Raw genomic sequence first — 20,536 nt, 5'->3', positions numbered from 1 at the left:
GTTTTCATGTGCTCAGCCAAATTGCTTAAATACTATTTTATTTTGATCATCTGAATATTTAACAATAACTTTAAGCTTCGAGTCTTTCAATTTTTCTTTTAACTCTTTGTGAAGAAAAGGGTAATTTAAATACATTTATTTTATCCACCCTTCTATACTGACTTTACTAAGACCACATCAAGAATATTCTGCAGAGCATTTAACAGCTTCCAGAGCACAGGATGCAGCTTCATTATCACAAAATGAGATAGAGCTCACTTTCATCTTGAAAATTCTTCTTTATAAAAAAGAAGTTATTATGTTACAGAAAAAAGAATTATTGTGTTACAGCATTTCCACACTGCACTAAAGTATCATTTACTCAACTATGGAAGCTGCAAACTCAAATAAAAATCTTGGAGCTATTTAAAGTTCCATTATTACACTCCATACTGGGCATTTTTTTTTTGTTTAGGAAAGAAAAAATCAAATTCTAAGACTCTCTCCCCATGATATTTTTTGTCCTAGGATTTCAGTGGTTGCTTTTGATGTGGTTTTGTCAGGGTTTTTTAAAGCAGAATCCACAGCCAGACAAATTATTCTAGAAATGGAAGCCTCTGGCTCATTTAATTAAGGCTAGCTTTAAAATTATGATCATTGAAAGGATCATTTAAGGCAATGTCAAAGCACTGAACCAGCTCTACCCAACAAACAAGCTTTTCCAGAGTGGCTGGACTTGCTGGATGCCTCAAAGTAGGAAAACAACAGCTGGTTGACATGGGAAGCCATTCCCAAAAGGGAGGGAATTACATGAATGAGACTGGGAAATGTACACTTGGGTAGAGAGCATGTAGAGACAGAAAATGGCCCTGAGTTTTTAGAAATGGTGCTGTGCTGAATTACTCAGAATAAAACTGCTGGAGAGTACCTGGGGAAGAAGGAAGCACATTAATTAATGAACACCATGGGGCACATGCTTGCACAGAGTTTCACAGGTTCTGCTGGATGATTTGGCACCAGAGCTCCTGCTTGGTAATAATTAAACATCCAGGTGACAACAGTGACAGCACCACAGAGAGGAGCAGCTCTGGGGCAGCTGATCCCAAATTCAGGTTCAAACCAGAAAGTCTGAGCACCTCCTTTGTCCACACAAGCTCATAAAGAGAAGGAATCACAGTTTTTGCCCCTTGAACCTTCCTACAGCCATTCATTCCCTCAGGCCTGGCCACCCCACACTGAGAGTGATGCTGCTCCTATGACCTTGCACAGCTTCATTTCATAGGCATGTATAGCATATAAATAAAACTCCATAGTTTTAAGTCATTTTAAACATAGAACATACTCTGTTCATAAAAAAAAAAAAACTAAAACACCACCTCACTAAAATTGCAAGTCTTTCAACTTTAATTATGCTTTTGCCTCAAAACCATCATCCATGCCCACATTTACCAGATTTGATCTGGCCTTTCATACAATTACAGAATAGTTCAGGTTGGAAGTGACTTAAAAGCCCATCTCATTGCCATTTTTACCATGGGCAGGGACACCTCCCACTGTCCCAGGTTCTCCAAGCCCTGTCCAGCCTGGCCTTGGGCACTGCCAGGGATGCAGGGGCAGCCCCAGCTGCTCTGGGCACCTGTGCCAGGCCTGCCCACCCTCCCAGGGAACAATTCCCTCCCAATATCCCATCCAACCCTGCCCTCTGCAGTGGGAAGCCATTCCCTGTGTCCTGCCACCCCAGAACTTGTCCCAAGTCCCTCTCCAGCTCTCCTGGAGCCCCTTCAGGTGCTCAAAGACCTCAATAAGAGCTCCCCAGAGATTTTCCTTCTCCAGGCTGCACAATCCCAGCTGTCCCAGCCTTCCCTAGGAGAGGTGTTACAGCACCCAGGGACTGCACTTCCCCTGCAAGGTGTTAGGCTACTCCAGGCTGACACTTCTTGGAGGAAATCTGCCCAAAGGAAATAGTTTACAACATCTAGAAGACAGTTATGACAGACTCTTTGGATAAAAGACAAACACAAATTGGGTATTTTTACAGAAAAGGCCCAAACTCCCTTTTGTTTTGTGCAAAACTGAAATGGTCCCAGCTGTCCTAACATCACTCCCCACTGTACTTTGAGCAGAGGTGGTGATGGGTTAATAAATACCTACAGGCCAGATTAGATAAGGCCAAGCTTTTCTAACTTCCCCCTTGCCAGCAGGGGTTTCCTACACCCCTGGCTTCAGGCTGCCTGCCTGCCAAGTGGGCTGAGGGCACAGCAACATTCTCCTGCATTATTTCAGCTGAAGATGTGTCTGACAGCTCTAAGAGAGTTCCTATAAAGCTTTGGGGTTTTTTCCCTTTTCTAATTCTTGTTTTTATTAATGAATGACTGCTCAGTCAGAGAGAGGGGCTCACTCCCCTCCCATATCCAACACTCCAGCCTTGAACAGAAAATCTCTCATGCCAGGAATTGCCACCATAGCACAGCTTTGTAAATATTCCATATATATGGTCTCTCTCTTAGCCAAGCAGGCAGCACTGCCTTTCCAAACAGCAATTTGGCTGCAAGGAGAAAGGGCTGACACACAGGTGTGCATTTGCAACCTTGTTGAGCTAAATGCACATCCCCAAGTCTGTGTGCTCTGAACCCTGGGAGTACCATGACACAAAATCCTGGCTCAGCTCAAATCCCTTTTTCCAGCAGGCACAAACCTAAAATTTCTCTGCTCTCAGCACACTGAATTTCTGTAGCTGTGTTTGGCTGCTCGTGGGCTGATTCTTGGTTTGCTTTTGGGTTTTCTTCCCTTTCAGGCTCCCTGTATTTTACAGAATTACCCATCTGTGGGCTCCACCTTCAATGTCACCCACACCCAAAAGAGGTTTAAAAGGTTTCCAGTGGACTTATTCTTGGTTTTTTTGTAGAATACAGCATTTCCTACAGCCATTTTGGTTGAATGGCATCAGACTGATTTCAGCTGATTTTCACTATCCTACATCAGCAGATTATGAAAACAGAAACAAACACCTGCCTAGCCACACAAACTGTTATAAATTCAATTCACTACTCTTAAAAATTAATATTTCAAGGACTGTAACACTTGATCACCATTTTCCTAAATGGTTTCTGTGTTTTAAGATGCCAATTTTTTGTACAGGGATATTCAGACTGTTTTTTCTTTATTGCAGTGCAACTCAATTTTCTTTACATATAATATGACACCTAAGGTCAAGAAAACTGTAAAATAATAATTTTGGCTTATACAATTTAAGATCACATTTTTCCTAAAAAAAAAAAAAAAAACACCAATGGACAAAACCCACACTCCAAATGTCTGTCAATAAAATGGCTGTGGTTTCACCTTTCCCCACCCCATACCACATTCCTACATGGCATCAAAAAAGTCCAGCTTCCAAACACAAAATAACAGGCCTAAAAAATATATAGTGGAATCAAACAGCACACAAAATGCAAAGCTTTAGTTACCTTCTTTTTAAAGCCTGTAATAATTGCAAATTTAAAAGAGTGAATTACTAACTTTCTCTTCTGAGGTCAGATAAAAATAAATCCTAAGGCAGCTTATTTGCCATATTTAGGAGACTCAAAGTGAAGCAATGACAAACATCTGGCTATGATTCTTTCTGGAATTTTGACTATTTCTTCCTGGCTAGGGAAGAAAAACACTGTGAGCTGACCAACAGCACCTCAATTCCTCCAGCACAGCACTTAATAGGATTCAGCAGCAGACTATTCCTTGACTCCTCACATATTTAAGCTGTTAATACTTTCACAGCACAGAAGGGAAAGCCTTCATGCCAGGAAGGTCTGAGCAGGCACAGGGAGAGCAAGGCAGAGGCAGGAGGGCACAAATGTCAGTGCCAGGCTGGGCTGCCTGTGCCACATGGCACACAGCAAGGGCTTTTCAGTGCCCACAGCATCATCCCAGTGTTTAACACATGTTTCTTACCTAAAATTACTCAAAAACAGCAGTTAAAAGCTGTAGCATTTCTGCACCATCCCCATGGAAGTTTTTTGGGGCACTAAAGCTACCAAAACTCTGCTACTGAGAGCAGCATTTGCCATGTGCAGGAGTGGGAAACACTCCCCAAATCATGGAAGGATTTTGCTTGATTCCTCACATATTTAAGCTGTTGATACTTTCACAGCACAGAAGGGAAAGCCTTCATGCCAGGAAGGTCTGAGCAGGCACAGGGAGAGCAAGGCAGAGGCAGGAGGGCACAAATGCCAGTGCCAGAGCCAGGACTAGGCTGGGCTGCCTGTGCCACCAGCAGCATGCCCAGGGCTCCTCATGGCACACAGCAAGTGCTTTTCAGTGCCCACAGCTTCATCCCAGTGTTTAACACATGTTTCTTATTTAAAATTGCTCAACAACAGCAGTTAAAAGCTGCAGCATTTCTGCACCATCCCCATGGAAGTTTTTGAGGCACTAAAGCTACCAAAACTCTGCTACTGAGAGCAGCATTTGCCATGTGCAGGAGTGGGAAACACTCCCCAAACCATGAAAAGGATATTGCAGTCAGATTGCTTCCTCTGCCATCCCAAAAACTTCCTGCAGCCCCAGCCCAGCTCCTGATTTCAGGGCCTCCAATGGCTGCTCCAAAACAATGGGCATCCCAGGGGAAGCCACTTTCATGGCACCTTTTCAATCACAGATAACTGCAGACTGCACAGAAACCAGAGTGAACAGAGTGATTCTATTCCATGCTAAACATGAGGATGGAGAGTAGCTTTGCACTTTTATTAATGCAATTTATAAATTTCAATAAGCCAAGGAAGTGCCCAGCAAAGACACTCACTGTCAGAGTAATCAAGTACACATTTTCATTTAGTACAGAATGAGTCACTTTGGTTTTGTAGTAATTAATAGTTTTGCAGGGTACATCAATGAACAAAGCAGACAAGAGCAGTGAGAGGACACTAATTAATAAGAAAATAAAGGGAAATTACAGTGTAATCTTATCTAATTAGCCTGTTCTCAAGAATGGCAGTGGAGTCCACCCCTGTCAGAGGGAGAGGGACACCTCAGACAGCATGGCAGGGATGCAGAACATCATTACTGCATTACATACAAAAAATAAATTTAAAAGAACAGATTTGTGTTCTCAGAACAACCCAACAAAGATTAGCACAAAAGAAAAAAAAAATCCAGTTTAAGTTTTCCCTTAGAGTCAAGCAGGCAGATCCTATAATAAATTGTACAAATTCCCAAATTTCATTTGACATCCAAGCAGAAGGAGAAGAGGAAGTACATGCCATTGAAGAAGCACCAAGTTCTCCCCAAACAATTCAGTAAACTTGAAGCATAATAATATAAACTACTTTTTCTGGGGCACTTCCTCCTAGCATAGAGAATATCTCATGTAAAAGCATTTCCTAAATGACACATATCACACAGGCCAAATATTAAACATCATCTGCTGGCAGCAATTCCATTAAATGTCATTTTGGTGAATTCAACCCAGCCCAGACCCTTTGACTTGAGAGTCTGCCACATTTTTGTGCTGAACAAAAGCCTCCAAGTTTAATCTCTTCAGAAAATCTGGAAAGCTGGCAGAACTTCTACTGTAAAACCCTGATTACTTTGAAGTGGGAAATAAATTGAATTTGCCAATCATTCATCTCATAGTCTGCAAAAACACCCTTTGGAGTTATTTTGGAGAAGAGGCCAGGTAACCCATGAAATGGCACATGCCAGATTTGAGCTGACTAAACAAGCTGGCTGTAAAAAGGGAAAAAAAACCAACTCATGGAAATAGTGAATATTGCAGCCTAGCTTTGAATGGATATGTTTCATTCTCTCTTCTGTTTTGGAAGGGAAAGGAGAACCCATAAATAGCCCATTTGCAGTTGTTTTAAACTCCAGAAAACATTGAGTATTTCTCCATCCCCTAACATTCAAATCAGATTCACTGGAGAAAGTCTCTGCCCAATGTACTTTAAAGAATAACTCCCTCTCAGTAATTAATAAATTTCCTACTTAGAAATTAAACCTTATGAAACAGATGGAGAAAATGGGCAGAGCCAGTGGTAGAATGCAGCTATGTGGAACTTTCAGCAAACTGTTCCAGATACACCAATAATACAAGGAAAAACTGTTCTTTCCCATTTTGCTCTCTCTCCATCCATCACATCACTCTGTCAGTCTCTCTTCTTGCTCTTTGGCAAGTTAAGAAGTCAAGTGGGCTACCAAAAAGGGCAACCAGCAACTGCTGCCAGGAGAGAAGCAACAGTTTTAAACTCATCTTGGAGAAAGGAAGGGATGACAGGTAAAGCTGCATGGATTAAGCTGTTGCTGTGGCTACTCTGTTCATCCCATATGGCTAAAAATGCTCCTGTGCCTCATTTCAGGCAGGGAGGAATAAACAGGGATACTGCAGCAGGTCCCCACCACACTGCACAGGGAAGCTGATCCTGCATTCAGTCCTTCCACTGACACACCACTTTTCCCAATAAAAAGTCACTTGCCACAGCTCTTACAGACAGAAAAATGATTTTTCCCAAAATCATTTGGGAATAAAAGCCCCAAACCACCTTTTTGGGATCACCCCATCTCCCCAGGCAGGCCTGAGTGCCACTGCACTGACAAACTACAGCTGACCTGAATCAAACACAAACCCCAGCTGATCACATCTTGTTCTCACAGCCAGTGACAAAATTACAAACCAAAGAGAATGGGCAAGTGGCATGGCATTCTGAGCCTGCACTCCTCCAGGACAGCTGCTTGGCCACCACTTTCTCTAATTGCTTTTTGAAAAATGACTGTGCTAGCACACACACCTATTCAGCAGTGTCACTGCCTTTTCCTAATTCCTGCCCTCAATCCCAAGTGAAAAATTCCCATTTTCCACAACAAACAGCAGGAGCATGGATAGCTCCTGCTATCCCAACAGCTCACCAGAGAAATCAGGCAGATGGGCACAGTTTAATACCTCATGCCTGTTTTCTATCATTTGCTACCTTATTTAGCCAAAACTGAAAGGCCATGGAGGCAGTGTTAGCTGGACTGTAATGCCACAGCTGCTGACTCTGGACCTTTTTGTGCTCAGTGCTCTGAAGCTGACCCAAGGCTGACCCCTTTTCCTCATCACTCCCAGCATCAGGCATGAGGTTTTTAAGTTTTTCAGTTCCAACTGATCTCATAAAGAAAAGCAGCACAATATTAATTATGGCCTCAGCAAGCTAGTGCCTGAATTTGGGTGTTTCTGTGGGTGAGAAGAGCTTTCCAGCTCTCTCTCAGAGAGAGCTTTCCAGGTAAAGAGAACTAAGACAGCTCCTAATTATGGTTAACACAACCAGCTGAAAGCCCCATAAACCTGGCCTTGCCCTGACTTTCAAAATTACAGAGCTGAGGGCGTTACTTGGAGTTGTTTTCTTCTTTTTTGAATCCAAACACAAAAGCACCATCTACATCACTTTGGAAAAATAAATAAAATTTTGCTTCGAAAGGACCAAAGTCAGCGGATTTTGTAAAAAAATATTCTAACATAATGTAAAGGGAAAAAAAGAGGCTTTTGTGTTCTATGTGGTACATGAGGGATGGGTGGGTTTGCAGCACCAGACACTCTGTGCTCAAGTGGAAGGATACAGGCACAGCCTCACTCTTTAAAAAACAAACAAACAAACAAACCCAACAGATTTCACATCTGAGACTTGAACAGAATCTGTGGAACACATCCCCAAATCCAGTATTTCTTCAGAGTTCCACAGAAATCTTTTTCACTCTATTTGAAAAACCCTTTTTGAGTCTATGCAATGAACTAAGGCTCCAAGTGGAAATTCTAAATTACTGATTACAGTTTGATACTAATGTAGAATATCTGATAGCTGAGTGTCTTCACTACAACACAGTTGTTTTCTAACAACAGATCCCAGGCAAACTAGAAATCAACTCTGAGGTTAATGCTGAAAATGTATCAAGAATTGGAAGAAAAAAAATTGTTTCAAAGCAGAATCTCCCTAATTTGTGCATGGCTTCTGTGTTTTATGGCAGAATTCCCCAAGCATACTTTTAAATGAACATTTTCAGAAACACTGAACTGACACTGCTTTGGTGCATCCCTCCTAAAGCATGCTGGCAATCAAAGACTTTCAAATAGGAGCAAGTTTACATGGAGAGGATACAAACCATTAAAATCATATAAATACAAATATAAAATCATAAATCATATTAAAAAATAATATAAATACAATACAAACCATATAAAAATTAATATACAGCAGTAACTAAGGCAAAGCTCTTCTGCTTCCCAGCTGCCAAATCAACAAAGCTGCATGTGGCTCAGGAAGCAAGAACATTTTGGCAGGAGACAGTTGCTGCTCCCCCAAAGCGAACAACAAACAAAAACTCTCCTTACAGTATGTGCTTGGATTTAAAGTCTGTTAAAAACACAAAACATCTGTTATACTTGAAAGATTTTTAAAAAACAAGCCACGCAACTGCTATCACTGCTTGTGAGCAGGTAAATCCCAACAGGAATCTGCATGGCTCAAAATGCCTCAGCTCTCTACAGAGGCACATCCTTGTGAGCTTTAAATTCTCAGAGGCTCAGTGTGCTTGAAGTCAGGTTTAAATCTCTCTTACCTCAATGTCAAGGACTTCCACTGTGTTGTCCAACATCTTGATTTTGACGGGGAGGTCGCGCTCGTGCGCCTTGGCGGGCGATGAGGCCATGGCAGGCACGAGGCTCTGCCCTGGCTCCAAGGTGCTCACTCCTGAGCTCTTCTGGGCACCCAAACGAGAGCCTGGAGTCTGCAGAACTCTGTAGGTTCCTTCTATCTCTCCCATCTTCCAACAGCAAGCAGAGTCTGTAGAAATATGGAAGGAAATGGAGGGTTAGGGTTACAGCCTGAATGATATTGTGGATGAAAATACCACCCAGTGAAGCACTGTCACAAAATCCTTATTTAACATTCTTTATCCCACTAGCAAAATCAGTAATAAGGTTAATGAAGCTCTGGACAGGGCTTGGAGAAAGCTGGTCTAGGGGAAGGTGTCCCTGCCCATGGGAGAGGTTGGAACAAGATGAGCTTTAGGGTCCCTTCCAACCCAAACCGTGCTATAATGACTAAAATCCAACAGCTGGGAAGCAAAACCAACCATTCTGAAGCACAGTTAAGAAATGGGGTAATCAAACCTGTGCCTTCTGCCCTCTCAACATGAACATTTTTGGTTCTGACAAGGTTTTTCTGCTGATGAGCCTCCTCCCACCAGCAGCATGAGCACTGGGGACAAGAAGGTACCCAACCATCCCACTGACTGCACACCGAGATAACAGAACTATTCATTTCCTGCACCCCCAAAAAGGTGATTCGTGCAAAACCTCAACTGCTGGCAGCTCAGAGCCTTCATCAGGCATTATGAAGCACAGTTAAGAAATGGGGTAGTCAAACTTGTGCTTTCTGCCCTCTCAACATGAACATTTTTGTTTTTGACACTTTTTCTGCTGATGAGCCTCCTCCCAGCAGCAGCATGAGCACTGGGCACAGAGAAGAGTGAGGCAGGTGCCTCTCATGGGTACCCAACCATCTCACTCCACACTGAGATAACAGAACTGTTAACTTCCTGCACCCCCAAAATGATGATTCATGCAAAACCTCAACTGCTGGCAGCTCAGAGCCTTCATCAAGCACTGCTACAAGGTAACAGCTCCTCACCTCACCAGGAAATTTGTGCTATATCCAGATTAAATCAGTGGGCAAAAATCTCAGTTACAGACACTGGTGAGTGCAGGCTGACTCCTACACAGGAGCCTGGCTGTCACAGCTTGGTGGCAGCTGTGCAGAGCCAACCTTTAATTTGACATGGGGAAAATGTCCCACGAGGCTGTCCCAGCTCTGCCATGCCACCAGGGCAGTGCTGATGTTTGCATGGGGAACCACAGTGGGGTCCACACCAAGGTGAGGGCTGTGTGCTCAGAATGCCCCATGCCCAGCCCTGGCACTGAGCATGTGGCAGCAGGAGCACACAGGGAGGCTGCCTGGGCCTTGTGGGTGAGTTACCCAAACACCACCGTGTGTGCCAACACAAGGGTGTGTGGGTACTGCAGTGGGACAGCTTCACATCCAAAGGAGTGCCAGGTTATTGTTTTAGTAAAAGTGTTTTGTCAGAAAAGAAGAAAGGCAGCTCATGACAACACTCCTTTGTCCCTGTGCTCAGAGTAGGTAGGCAGCTACTGCAAGGATCTGAATGAAGCCAGCCCTAGCTGTCCTCACAAATTACTTGGGGGTTTATGTTATGTTTCTGTTTCAATTCTCACACTCACTGAGACTGGTCAAATGTCTTCCTAGCTTGCAGCCCAGTGCATTTTAACATTTTGGGGGTTTTATTTTTATACTTGTAGATCCCTGTAGAGATAAACTTACTCCAGAAGGGCAGAGAGATGCCTCCCCACCTAATCACAGCCCCCACAGATTTGTGTGGCCTCTGAGCCCCTGCAGAGCCCTGACCAAGCAGCAAAGCTGAGAGCACCCAGAGATGTCACCAGCCTCCCATGCAACACCAAAGTGTGACAATCACAGAATAATTATGACTGAAAAAGTCTGACATCATCAGGTCCAACCTCTAACCCAGCACTGCCTACACCATTAAACCATGTCCCCAAGTGCCCCATCCACACATGTTTGAACACTTCAGGGATGGAGACTCCACCACAGCCCTAAGAAGCCTGTTCTAATGCCTGAGCAACCTTTCAGTGAATAAATTTTCCCTGATATTGAATGTAAATGTCCTCTGACACAGCTTGAGGCCATTTCCTCTTGTGCTGCCCCTTGTTCCCTGGGGGCAGAGCCTGACCCCCACTTGGCTGCAGCCTCCTGTCAGGGAGTTACAGAGAGCAAGAAGGTTCCCCCTGAGCCTCCTGTTCTCCAGCTGAGCTCCCCCAGCTGTGCCTCACCTGATTTGCTCTCCAGAGCCTTCCCCAGCTCCACTGCCCTTCTCTGGACATGCACCAGGAACCCAAAACCAAACCCAGCATGAAGGATGAGCTTAACCCTGAAAGTGGGCACACACTGCTCTATGCCCAGCCTTGGGTGACAAATAATCAGAAAGTTTCTTTCTTGGGCTGTTTTGTGTGTATTCTTTGCCTGAACTTCTTGGTTAGTGTGGCCACACAGCCAAGGAGAAAAACTTTTAGGTCATAAATTTTAAAAGCACCCTAACAATAAAATTCAGAGGTGTAAATTGGGTGTCTCCTTCTGCTAACTGCTGATCTGAAGAGAAACCAGAGCTTGATCTGGTCACCTGTATCCCCTTGATATCATGTCCCTTATCAGGTAATCCCATGGTAAATTTTTGCTGTTGGCATTCAGGAGCCTGTGATCACCTGGAGCTGCCCAGGATGGGTCACACTCCTCACAGGGCTCTTTATTAGCCAGCCACTCTTAAAATTGGTGCTCCAGGAGCACTCATTCCCTTCTGAATAAACAGCTCCTGGAAGAGACACACTCTGCAGTTACTCAAAAGGAAAAAAATGCAAGCAGCAAGAGCAGAGGCAGCAGCAGGAGCAGCCCTGCAGAGCCTCAGCAGTTCCCCTCCAGCTGGAGGCAGCTGCTGCCCCAAGGAAGGCAGGCAGCCACCCAAGGCCAGGCTCAGGGGGAGCTCCTGGGCACTCTCCAGGAGAGATCAGAGTCACACCAAACAGGAACTGCACGTGTCAAAGTCCCTCCCCACTGGTGCTAACAGGAAAAGTGAACTCAGTCGGGCTTGATCTCACGTCCCGCTGATGACATGTTCCTAAAAATATTTTCAATATTCAGATTTTAAAGGCCAAACAAGCACTGGGCACAACACACATGTGCAGAAGCACGATGCCCAGAAGAGCAGTGGAGCATCCCCCCCATGGCACATCCTGCTCCCTCCAAGGCACCCCACTGGTGCCACCACAACCAGTGACAATCCCCAGATATCCCAGTCTGCTCCCTCTGCCTCCACCACCCCATGTGTGAGGAGTGCCAGCCAAGGCAAGCACTACCTCCAGTTTCACCACCACAGTTACACAGGGTGTTTTAAGTCCTCTGACTACACATATGACATTTCTGGACAAAACCCACAGTGTCATGGCTCAGGAGACACTTCAGTTCAAGGGGCTGACTACACGAAAGGAGGAGGAAAATGAGCTAGAGACAGGCTGCAAGCTCCAAGAACACAGAATTTCTACAGGCAGAGCAGAGCATCCCACCAAAAGCCTCCTGCCATGAGTGAGCCACAACAAGATCTCAACAATACAAAACTAAAATACAATATCACCACAACACTGGTATTCTGGCATAAAAAAATCTTCCTTGCATTGCCTCTCCCTGAACTTGCTTGCACCTAGTGTTTATCCTGATCATTTCCTACAAATTGGGACCCAGGCACTAAAGCTAAATCTGCTCCCTGAAGCACAGTGACTGAATGAGTGTTGCTCTCAGCCCTAAATGAAGGAGCAAACAAAACAAAATTTAGGTAGCAGTATATCTTTTTCTTTTTTACCAGGTGCTTTGCAAAATACCTTTTAAGACACAATGAGTTTCATCTTCTACTTGGATGGAATAAACATATTTTTCAGAAGCAAGACAGCGTTTTCAGCTACCAGCAAATCTGGAAAGGCAGCTTATATCTAAGGATATGCAAGATCATAGAAATATAGAGTGGCTTGGGTTTAAAGGGACCCTAAAGTCCACCTTGTTCCAACCCCCTGCCATGGGCAGGGACACCTTCCACTAGACCGGTTTACTTCTAGCCCCATTCAATCTGGCTTTGCACACTTGGATGACACCAAGGGCTTTCCAAGGAGCTCCTCTGAGCACGGTGTCTTTTGGTGAGTGGTCCATGGCAGGGTCCATGCTCCATCCCTCACCCATGCAGGAAGCAGATCTGAAGCGAGGCCAGTTCCCCAGCAGTGTGAGCAGGGTGTTCATTCCAATAGCTACACAGGGAGCAGCAAGGAAGTACAAAAGAGCAAACTTTCCTCTCTTAACTCTTTAAGCCACAGCCACCCGTTAGCAGCGCTACACTGAGCTGACACAAATGATGCACCAGGAATCCCCCATCTCAGAGAAGACGGTGAAGATTCCGAGTGCTCCATGGCGAGAAGAGCGATGTGCTCCCCTGAGCCGCACCTCAGGCTCCCGTAGGGCCCGTCCCTGCTCACGGCCCCGGAGGGTTCCATGGCTCTCCCTGCACACGGCGGCCGGGATGGAGCAGGATGGGCGGGGACAGCGGGGAATGTCCGCGGCCGGTCCCCGCCAGGTGAGCGGCGCTTCAGCAGCGCCTCTCGGAACGAGCAGCCGGGCCCGGCAGGACGCTCCCGGCCCGGGTCCCGCACGGAGGCGGTCAGGGACGGGCCGTGCCGGGGCGCGGCTGCCCTCACACTCGCAGCCCGGCAGGGCAGCGGCGAAGCCGCCCAGGCCGGACCGGCGGCACCCCAGCGAAGGCGCTCTCTGAGCCCCGGGGAAGCCGCTCCCCAGGCCCCGGCAGCCCCCGAGCCGGAGCCTAGTCCCGGGGCTGGCAGAGCGCGGCCCGCAGACCCCGTTCCGTTCCCCGGCCCGGCTCCCACACGAGCGCCGCGGGCCGGGGCCGCACCGCCGGCAGCGGCGGAAGCGCGGCCGCGCAGGCGGGGCCGAGCCACCGGCCTGGGGCGCCGCTCGCCGGCAGCGCCGCTCCGGCCCCCTCAGCCCCCGCCCCGCGCCCGCTCCCCGCGCTCCAGCCCCGGTTCGGTTCGGTTCGCGGCCCGAAGCCGCCGCCCCGCGCTCACCTCCAGGCCGGGCCCGCTCCGCCGCCGCCCGCGCTCACACCGGCCCCGAGCGGCCCCGCCCCGCCCCGCCCGGCTGTGGGCAGCGGGACCGGGGCGGGACCGGCCCCACCCTGCGGGCGGGTAACGGGGCCCGGGGCAGGGCCCGCGGCTCCGCGCACGGAGCTGCAGCGGGATACAGAACACAGACACACACCGAGCCCTCCCGCTGCCCCACCGCCCCGCCGGTCCTGCCGGGATCAGAGAATTATTTTATACCGAAACGAAACCCAAAGTGGGGTTTTGCAGCACGAGGAAGGCTTTAAAATAATATTTCCATGCGAAGCTGAAGGACAGGCTGCTACACAAGGCCTGCACCCCAAAAAGAGGCACATGAGAGCCCCCAATGCCATCCCAGACATCCATCAGGCGCACCCCACAGATCTCACTTGCTCAGGGGAATGCCACCCTGGGGGACAGCAACATGCTAGTAACCAGCCCCAGGCCAAGTAGTGAAAATTTTAGGTCTTCACTAGGTTAAATTTTTCACATATGAATTTTAAGTGGGGTAGAAACAGACTCAGCGCTACAGAACAGAAAAGGTGGGTGCTGCACAGGGGCATTGGGAAGTGTTGTTGGCCAAAGGAGCTGAAAAACACAAAAGCATCCTCCTCCTCCTCCCTCCCCAGCCAGCAAACCCTCACTGACACACACGAGAACAAAACACTGTAGGAAATTCAGCACAGGACAAACAGATCTTTGCACCGTCTGGATTTCATCAGCTCTAAAGCTAAGGCCAAGGCTGGCAGATAACAGGACAGCCAGGAAAAGAGCTCTTCCTGAAAAGGGCCACCTTTCACAACCCCTGAGTCACCCACAGCTCACTACAGTCTGCTCTTCAAGACAAGAAGCAACAGGAATGAGAGAAATCCTTGTGTTTCTCTAGATATGGATTGTTGGACAATAGCATGAGAATTGCAAGGAGCCATCTTGTTTCTGAGAACTTGACCTTTTCACAGCAATATGAAAAACAAAATATTGGCATAGCATATGACTTTGGTAATAAAAAGCACATAAATTATGCAGAACAGCACTTTCAAACAGAAGCAGCTTCATTACTCTCACTCACAAAAAGGCAGCTTGCAAATTTAGTGAGTAATTCCTGACTAACAGCATTCTCATCTCTTCAAAAGGACGAAAGACACAAAGTTTTACAGAATACACCCCATGATTTGTTCTCCTTAAAAAGTGATGTGGAGCTGAAGAATCTCATGGATTCAGACAAAAAAAACACAAATAGGAAAGTTGCAAAAGTGTACACAACATTTTAGAGAACTCCATTTATAAGATCAATGGTGATTTCAGTCAGGTGAAGTGCTTTCATTACAGTCAGGCTTTTTTCAGTATCTTATTTGCATAGCTTTTTATTTGCAACCTAACTGCTAATACACTTCCACATCCTTCAAAGTGCCGACACTTCAGAGTCATCTTCATTTCAATCACTTTCTTTAACACCTAAAAAGAGCACTAAAGTTTTCTTGTGCAAAAAAGCAGCTGCCACTAAGTCAGAGAACAAATCTGATGTGATCACTTTAAAGCCACACACCACCACACTCAGGAGAGGAAGGGAAAATTACAGATGGGGCAGAGCCTTTAGAAACATCAACACCCTGCTGCTGCTCTTTATGCTTCACTCAAGGGTCCTGACTTTGTTGCTTACCCAAAACACAGGTGATTTACTGAACTGAAACAGTGCAGCAAGGAAAAGGCACAAAGGTTCAGTGTTTAATTGTCCTCATCCTGAACACATAAGAACAAGCTCATTTCTGACCTGTCTACTCACACAAACAACAACAACAAAAAATTTTCCATCATATCAGAGAATTCCAGAATAGTTTGGGATGGAAAGGACCTTAAAGATCATCCAATTTCAACTCCTCTGCCACTGGCAGGGACACCTTCCACTATCCCAGATTGTTCCAAGCCCCAACCAACTTCACAGGGCTGGAGCAGCCACAGGGCACAATTAGGAAGGGCCACATCAGGCTGAACTTCTGTTCTATACACTCAATCATTTAATAAATCCTCAGCATCTCTAACAAAAAACATGCTTGAGATGTGGTGTTTGGTGATTTTGAAAACCAAAAGAGGGAGTGGATTGGTTATCTCTACCAGACTCAGCAGTATGTTCTTCACAGCTGTCCACAAAGACTTTTAAGTTTCTGTAACAGCCATGAAATCAAACTTTTCAGCCATCCAAGCAGTGTTTGAAGCCTTTACAGGAGGAGGAAGAAGTTGAGAGACCAAAACTAGAAGAAGAATGTCATTACACATGAAAGCCAGCTGTTGCTGATGCAGTGTCAGGACAAAGCACAGCTCTCTCCTTTTGAGATAAAAACTGATAACAAGGTGTAACTCTCTCACTCAAGTAATACAACAGATAATCTGCACCACATTCTCCTCTTGGCCTGAGCAGGACAATTAGAATTACCCTTTCATTACACTATAATATAATTTTTTTCTTTAATCACCCTCTGGATGAGGTTTGAGGAAGTCCTTCAAAGCAGACTTTTTATCCAACCAAGATAACAGCTGGGAAAGCTTCTTTTTGTTCAGATCCTTCACCATGACAAAGAGAAACTCTGCAGGCTGAAAATGGTGATTTTGTCAGCACATATTTTCCAAATCCACACTACAAAGCTCTGTCTCTCGGAGGTCTCCATCTCATAAGAACAAGGCAAGCAGTTTCAAATGCTTACATTGTAGGATTTCAAATGCTTGTAGCAGCAAGCTGGCACAGCTGAGAGCAACATTATTTACAACCACTTCAGCCAGCATTTTATACCATGTGCACCAAACTAACAGGGCCACATGTCACCAGCTCACCTCTCCAGTGTGTTGTGCTGGGACTCCACAATGACAACACACATGGGCACACCAAGGATTTGAAGAGGAAGATGGATTGATATGGGTTGCACTGCAGGTTTGGCACTGAAAGCACCAGAATCCCTTTGGGGGCTGTTCACAGACCTTTGACTGCCACAGTTCCTGGTTTAGTTCAAGCCAGAGCCTTGTAGGACAATTCTTCCATCTGTTACTGCCTGGAGATATTCAACAATTTCCTGTAGGCATCATTAACCTAAGCCTAAGTGTCACTTAGGACTGACTGCAAGGGCTGAGAGCTTTCTCCACCACATGATCACTTTTGAGGACCTGGTGACACTGCACCACCCTCAGAGCACCTCAGAGCTCCACCAGGGGAAAAAAATCACTTCTGCACAACTGTGTCTACTTGTTAATGAAAAGTAATGACAATTAGTGACCACCCTGGCCATGGCTCTGGTCTGGAAGTGTTTCATCCTGTAATGGCTTGTGCAGCAGAACCAGGCACAGACCACTTGTCTTGCCTCCCACATCACCTCAGACATCTCAGCAAGGACCAGGCTGCAGGATCCACAAGTCATTCCTCAACCTGCCTCATTGCAGATTAACAAGTTCTCTACCCAACAGTCACAAAGAGCATAAGTTTGTTTCTTAAATAGCAAAATCAGGCCAATTTCAGCAATTTGAATCAGTGGTGCTCTGTACTAACAGCCCACCAGTATTTCAGATGGTAGAAAAACTGAAAAGAATAAAATCATAAAATCTGACCAATCCACCAACTCTCATTAGCAAATGACAAAAGACTCAAGTCAAGGTGAACAGGAATTGTTGGATAAGCAGAGATATGATCCACACAATGAGCATAAAGATTGAATAACACATACCTGCACATGCCACTTACCAGAATTACTCTCTTACTCCAGGCTCACTTACTGTTAAAATTTACTGAAAGCATAGGAGAAATCCTGTTCTTCAGCAGGAATGAATGAAGATGCTTCAAAAATGGTCAGAATGCACCTCCTTCTACTGGCAGAGATGGAATGGCAAAGGCACTCAGCAGCAGCAGGGCCTTGCTAAACCAACTGATTCCCATGCTACAGATAGCTGTAGACTCTGTGGTTGGGATTTTACACTTCCAATCTTAAATAATTCTGCCCTCCAAAATCACGTTCTAGCACTTCTCCCAGAAGGAATTCTTTGAGCTTCTCATTGTTCCCCTTTGGAGTATTTTTCAAGAGCTCTTCTATACACACTGCAACTTCTAATTACATTGGCCTTTCTAAAGCACAAAGTCCACCAGCCTTAGACCATGACCTGGAATTAAACCCTCATTATTAACCAATTCTTTAGAACAGGCCTGGGTATCTATGTACAGGAAAAACTTCTGCTAACAGAAAAACCCCAAGAGGCTGCAAAATCCCTTTTTGCAATCACCTACTTTGCCTTTCATAATTACATCTCTATTTTAACTTGGCTCTCATGGTGAAGGTGGCAATTAGAACAAGTAAATTAAGCACAGCATATGTTCCTACCTGCACACACAGACACACTCACTCAGCAGCTCCTCTCAGTCTGACTGGTGAACTTGTCCAAGCACGTCCTCCCTGCCCAGAAGGCACAGTCTGTAGCCAGCAGCAGTTCTGAAGCCACAGCACAAAAATAAAGAGCACAGACAAGCTACAAACTGCAATAAAACAGAGCTGCTGAGCCACAACCCTGCAACAAAAGTCCAGGTAAAAATCTGACAACTGTGTCTGCTGTGTTCTTATCCACAGGTAACAGCTGAGACACAGACAATCCCTTATTGCCCCCACGTGGTGCACCAATCTTACTGCACAAAAGCACAAATAGGCCCAGAATTCCTCTGAATTTGCTTTAAATTGAATCCAGTTTCTTTGATAGATGTTAGTTCTGTGACTTTAACAGCCTGAGCATTAAGCTGCTACCAAATAGTCTTTTCTGCAATTATACTGATTTTTTCCTCTCTCACACTTAATAATGTCTGCACAGTGAGGGCAACCAAGCCTGTCTGAAGCAGCAATGCCTGAACACCACCTCCCAAAAAAATTGAGAGTGCCAAAAAGCTCACCCTGCCTTTTAATTTTTTTATTATTTTTTAAATCTCATTGAGGTTCATCTTATTTCCCTGCCCATCAAATCAGCCTGGCTTTTGTTACCTCAGAGAAGTTGCACAAGGGTTCAAGTCAGTCATGCCTTGTACAATGCCTCAAAGATCTACATGAAAAATGTCTGTGTGTGTTTGAGGGGGTGGGGAACAAGACATCCCCAGACAGAAACCACTGCACCCCCACAATCTGAAATTGTGACAAGAAAGATCACCTCATCCTCACATACCAATCAACTTAAATCAACAAATGCACAAATGTCCAGTTAAACATAAAAGAGAAAAAGGCCTAGTTCTATTTCATGGACAGGAAACTTAGAATAAAAGGATAAATTTAGGATCTCCAAGCACTAGACATGGATAAGCTGGGCAATTATTTTACTGCCAGATAAACCACAGTTGAGGCTGTCAGTAACACCAACTGTGCTGCATTAAGTTCTTTCAGAAATGAGGCAGACAAACACAGATTGCTGGCAAAATAAACTGGTGGATTGCCCACTCTGCCCTCACCCCAAGGGCTGCTCCAGCTGTTGGTGCCAGGACACAGAGCACAGCAGTGCCACTGCTGCCCTGACACAGCCCCTGAGCTGAGCCCAGCTGTCTGACACATGGACAGCCACCCCTGCCACGCTGTTTCCATGTTTCAAAGCAGCCTGGGACTATTTGCTGGGCAGGAAAGGAAGATTCAAACCAGTTTTCTTCTGCTGGGTGCAAACTTTCTAAGAGATTGAAATAATTCCTGGAGAGCCCAATTGGATGTTCTCTGCAGGGGAGAAGCTCTGAACTCAGAGTAAGTACCACTACAGGAACAGCTCAGCCTAGGTTTTGGGCTCTCCTTTATGGAAAAGCTTCTTAAAAGTAAAAATAAATTAAAAATTTTAAAAAACAAGGGAATTGAAAATTGCAAGGCACAGGAGTGAGCATGTTCTGAACAAAGCCTTTTACTGTCAGTGCCTTTTTTTTCCTTTTTTAAATAGATATGCTATTGAAGCAGCACAGGATCTGGTTTGATGAGTGTTTTGCATTAGTTCTCATGGGTGTGTATATTTACTTATTTTACAGAATACACTGAGTTACCTTCACGACACTTGTGAGCTCCTATGCTTCCTACACGGGTTTTTCCCCATGAATTTTTGGCTTCTGCTTTTAAAAATGAGGCAATTCCTCATTGCCCCACCAGCTTCAAATTGCTTGTCAATAAAAAACAGGGGGACAACCAGGCTGAAGCACTTTAAGCATGATGCCTCAACATGGAGAAGTTGCTAATGGAATTCACATCTTACAACTCAGATCTCCCTGACTTTTTGTCATTTTTTTGTGTATGTGACTTACCGGGCTGAACAGAAATTTCTGTCTGGGAACGTGGATCACTCTTGGAACAAAGCCTTAAACCTGACACCATTTACATCACATGAGATGTGCAAAGCTGAGAGCCAGGGAGGGCTGGGATGGAGCAAAACCAACCAGCTCCATCAGTTCTGCAGAACTGTTTAGAACAGGTTTCAAAGGGAGCAGAATGAGCCCCAGGCTTGGAACAGAGAGTAGAGCTCCTCACTCCTCATTCTTTTCCTACCTAGGAGTTCAGCAGTAAGTGCTGCACTGCTTTCTGTGTGGGACTGCTCCATAAAGCCAGGCAGGATGGCAGCAGGGCTGGGTCTGCCCTCACCCTTTTGGGGTAGCTCCCCAAAAGTGTGTTGTTCTCTCTCTGAGGTAGCCTTGGAACAAAGCCTTAAACCTGACACCACTTACATCACATGAGATGTGCAAAGCTCAGAGCCAGGGAGGGCTGGGATGGAGCAAAACCAATCAGCTCCATCAGTTCTGCAGAACTGTTTGCA

At 45.6% G+C, this 20,536-nt stretch overlaps 1 protein-coding gene across 4 annotated transcripts in view; it reads right to left on the bottom strand.

Annotated features, from left to right (window-relative positions):
* FARP2 (FERM, ARH/RhoGEF and pleckstrin domain protein 2) overlaps positions 1–18,240 on the bottom strand; it is an 82,792-nt gene extending 64,552 nt beyond the window's left edge. For 3 of the 4 annotated variants that reach the window (XM_064721095.1, XM_064721097.1, XM_064721098.1), the window contains exons 1-2: positions 13,715–13,771; positions 8,563–8,786 (exon numbers count right to left, since the gene is read on the bottom strand). In XM_064721095.1, the coding sequence (XP_064577165.1) occupies positions 8,563–8,766 (204 nt within the window). In that variant the 5' untranslated portion in view covers positions 8,767–8,786; positions 13,715–13,771. Of the gene's footprint in view, positions 1–8,562; positions 8,787–13,714; positions 13,772–18,105 lie in introns of those variants that run through there. The other variant, XM_064721096.1, reaches the window with a different exon arrangement.
* Positions 18,241–20,536: the final 2,296 nt, after the last annotated feature.

Source organism: Zonotrichia leucophrys, chromosome 9 (assembly GCF_028769735.1).
Source record: "Zonotrichia leucophrys gambelii isolate GWCS_2022_RI chromosome 9, RI_Zleu_2.0, whole genome shotgun sequence".
Classification (NCBI taxonomy): Eukaryota; Metazoa; Chordata; class Aves; order Passeriformes; family Passerellidae; genus Zonotrichia; species Zonotrichia leucophrys.
This window is presented reverse-complemented; position numbering and strand designations above follow the sequence as displayed.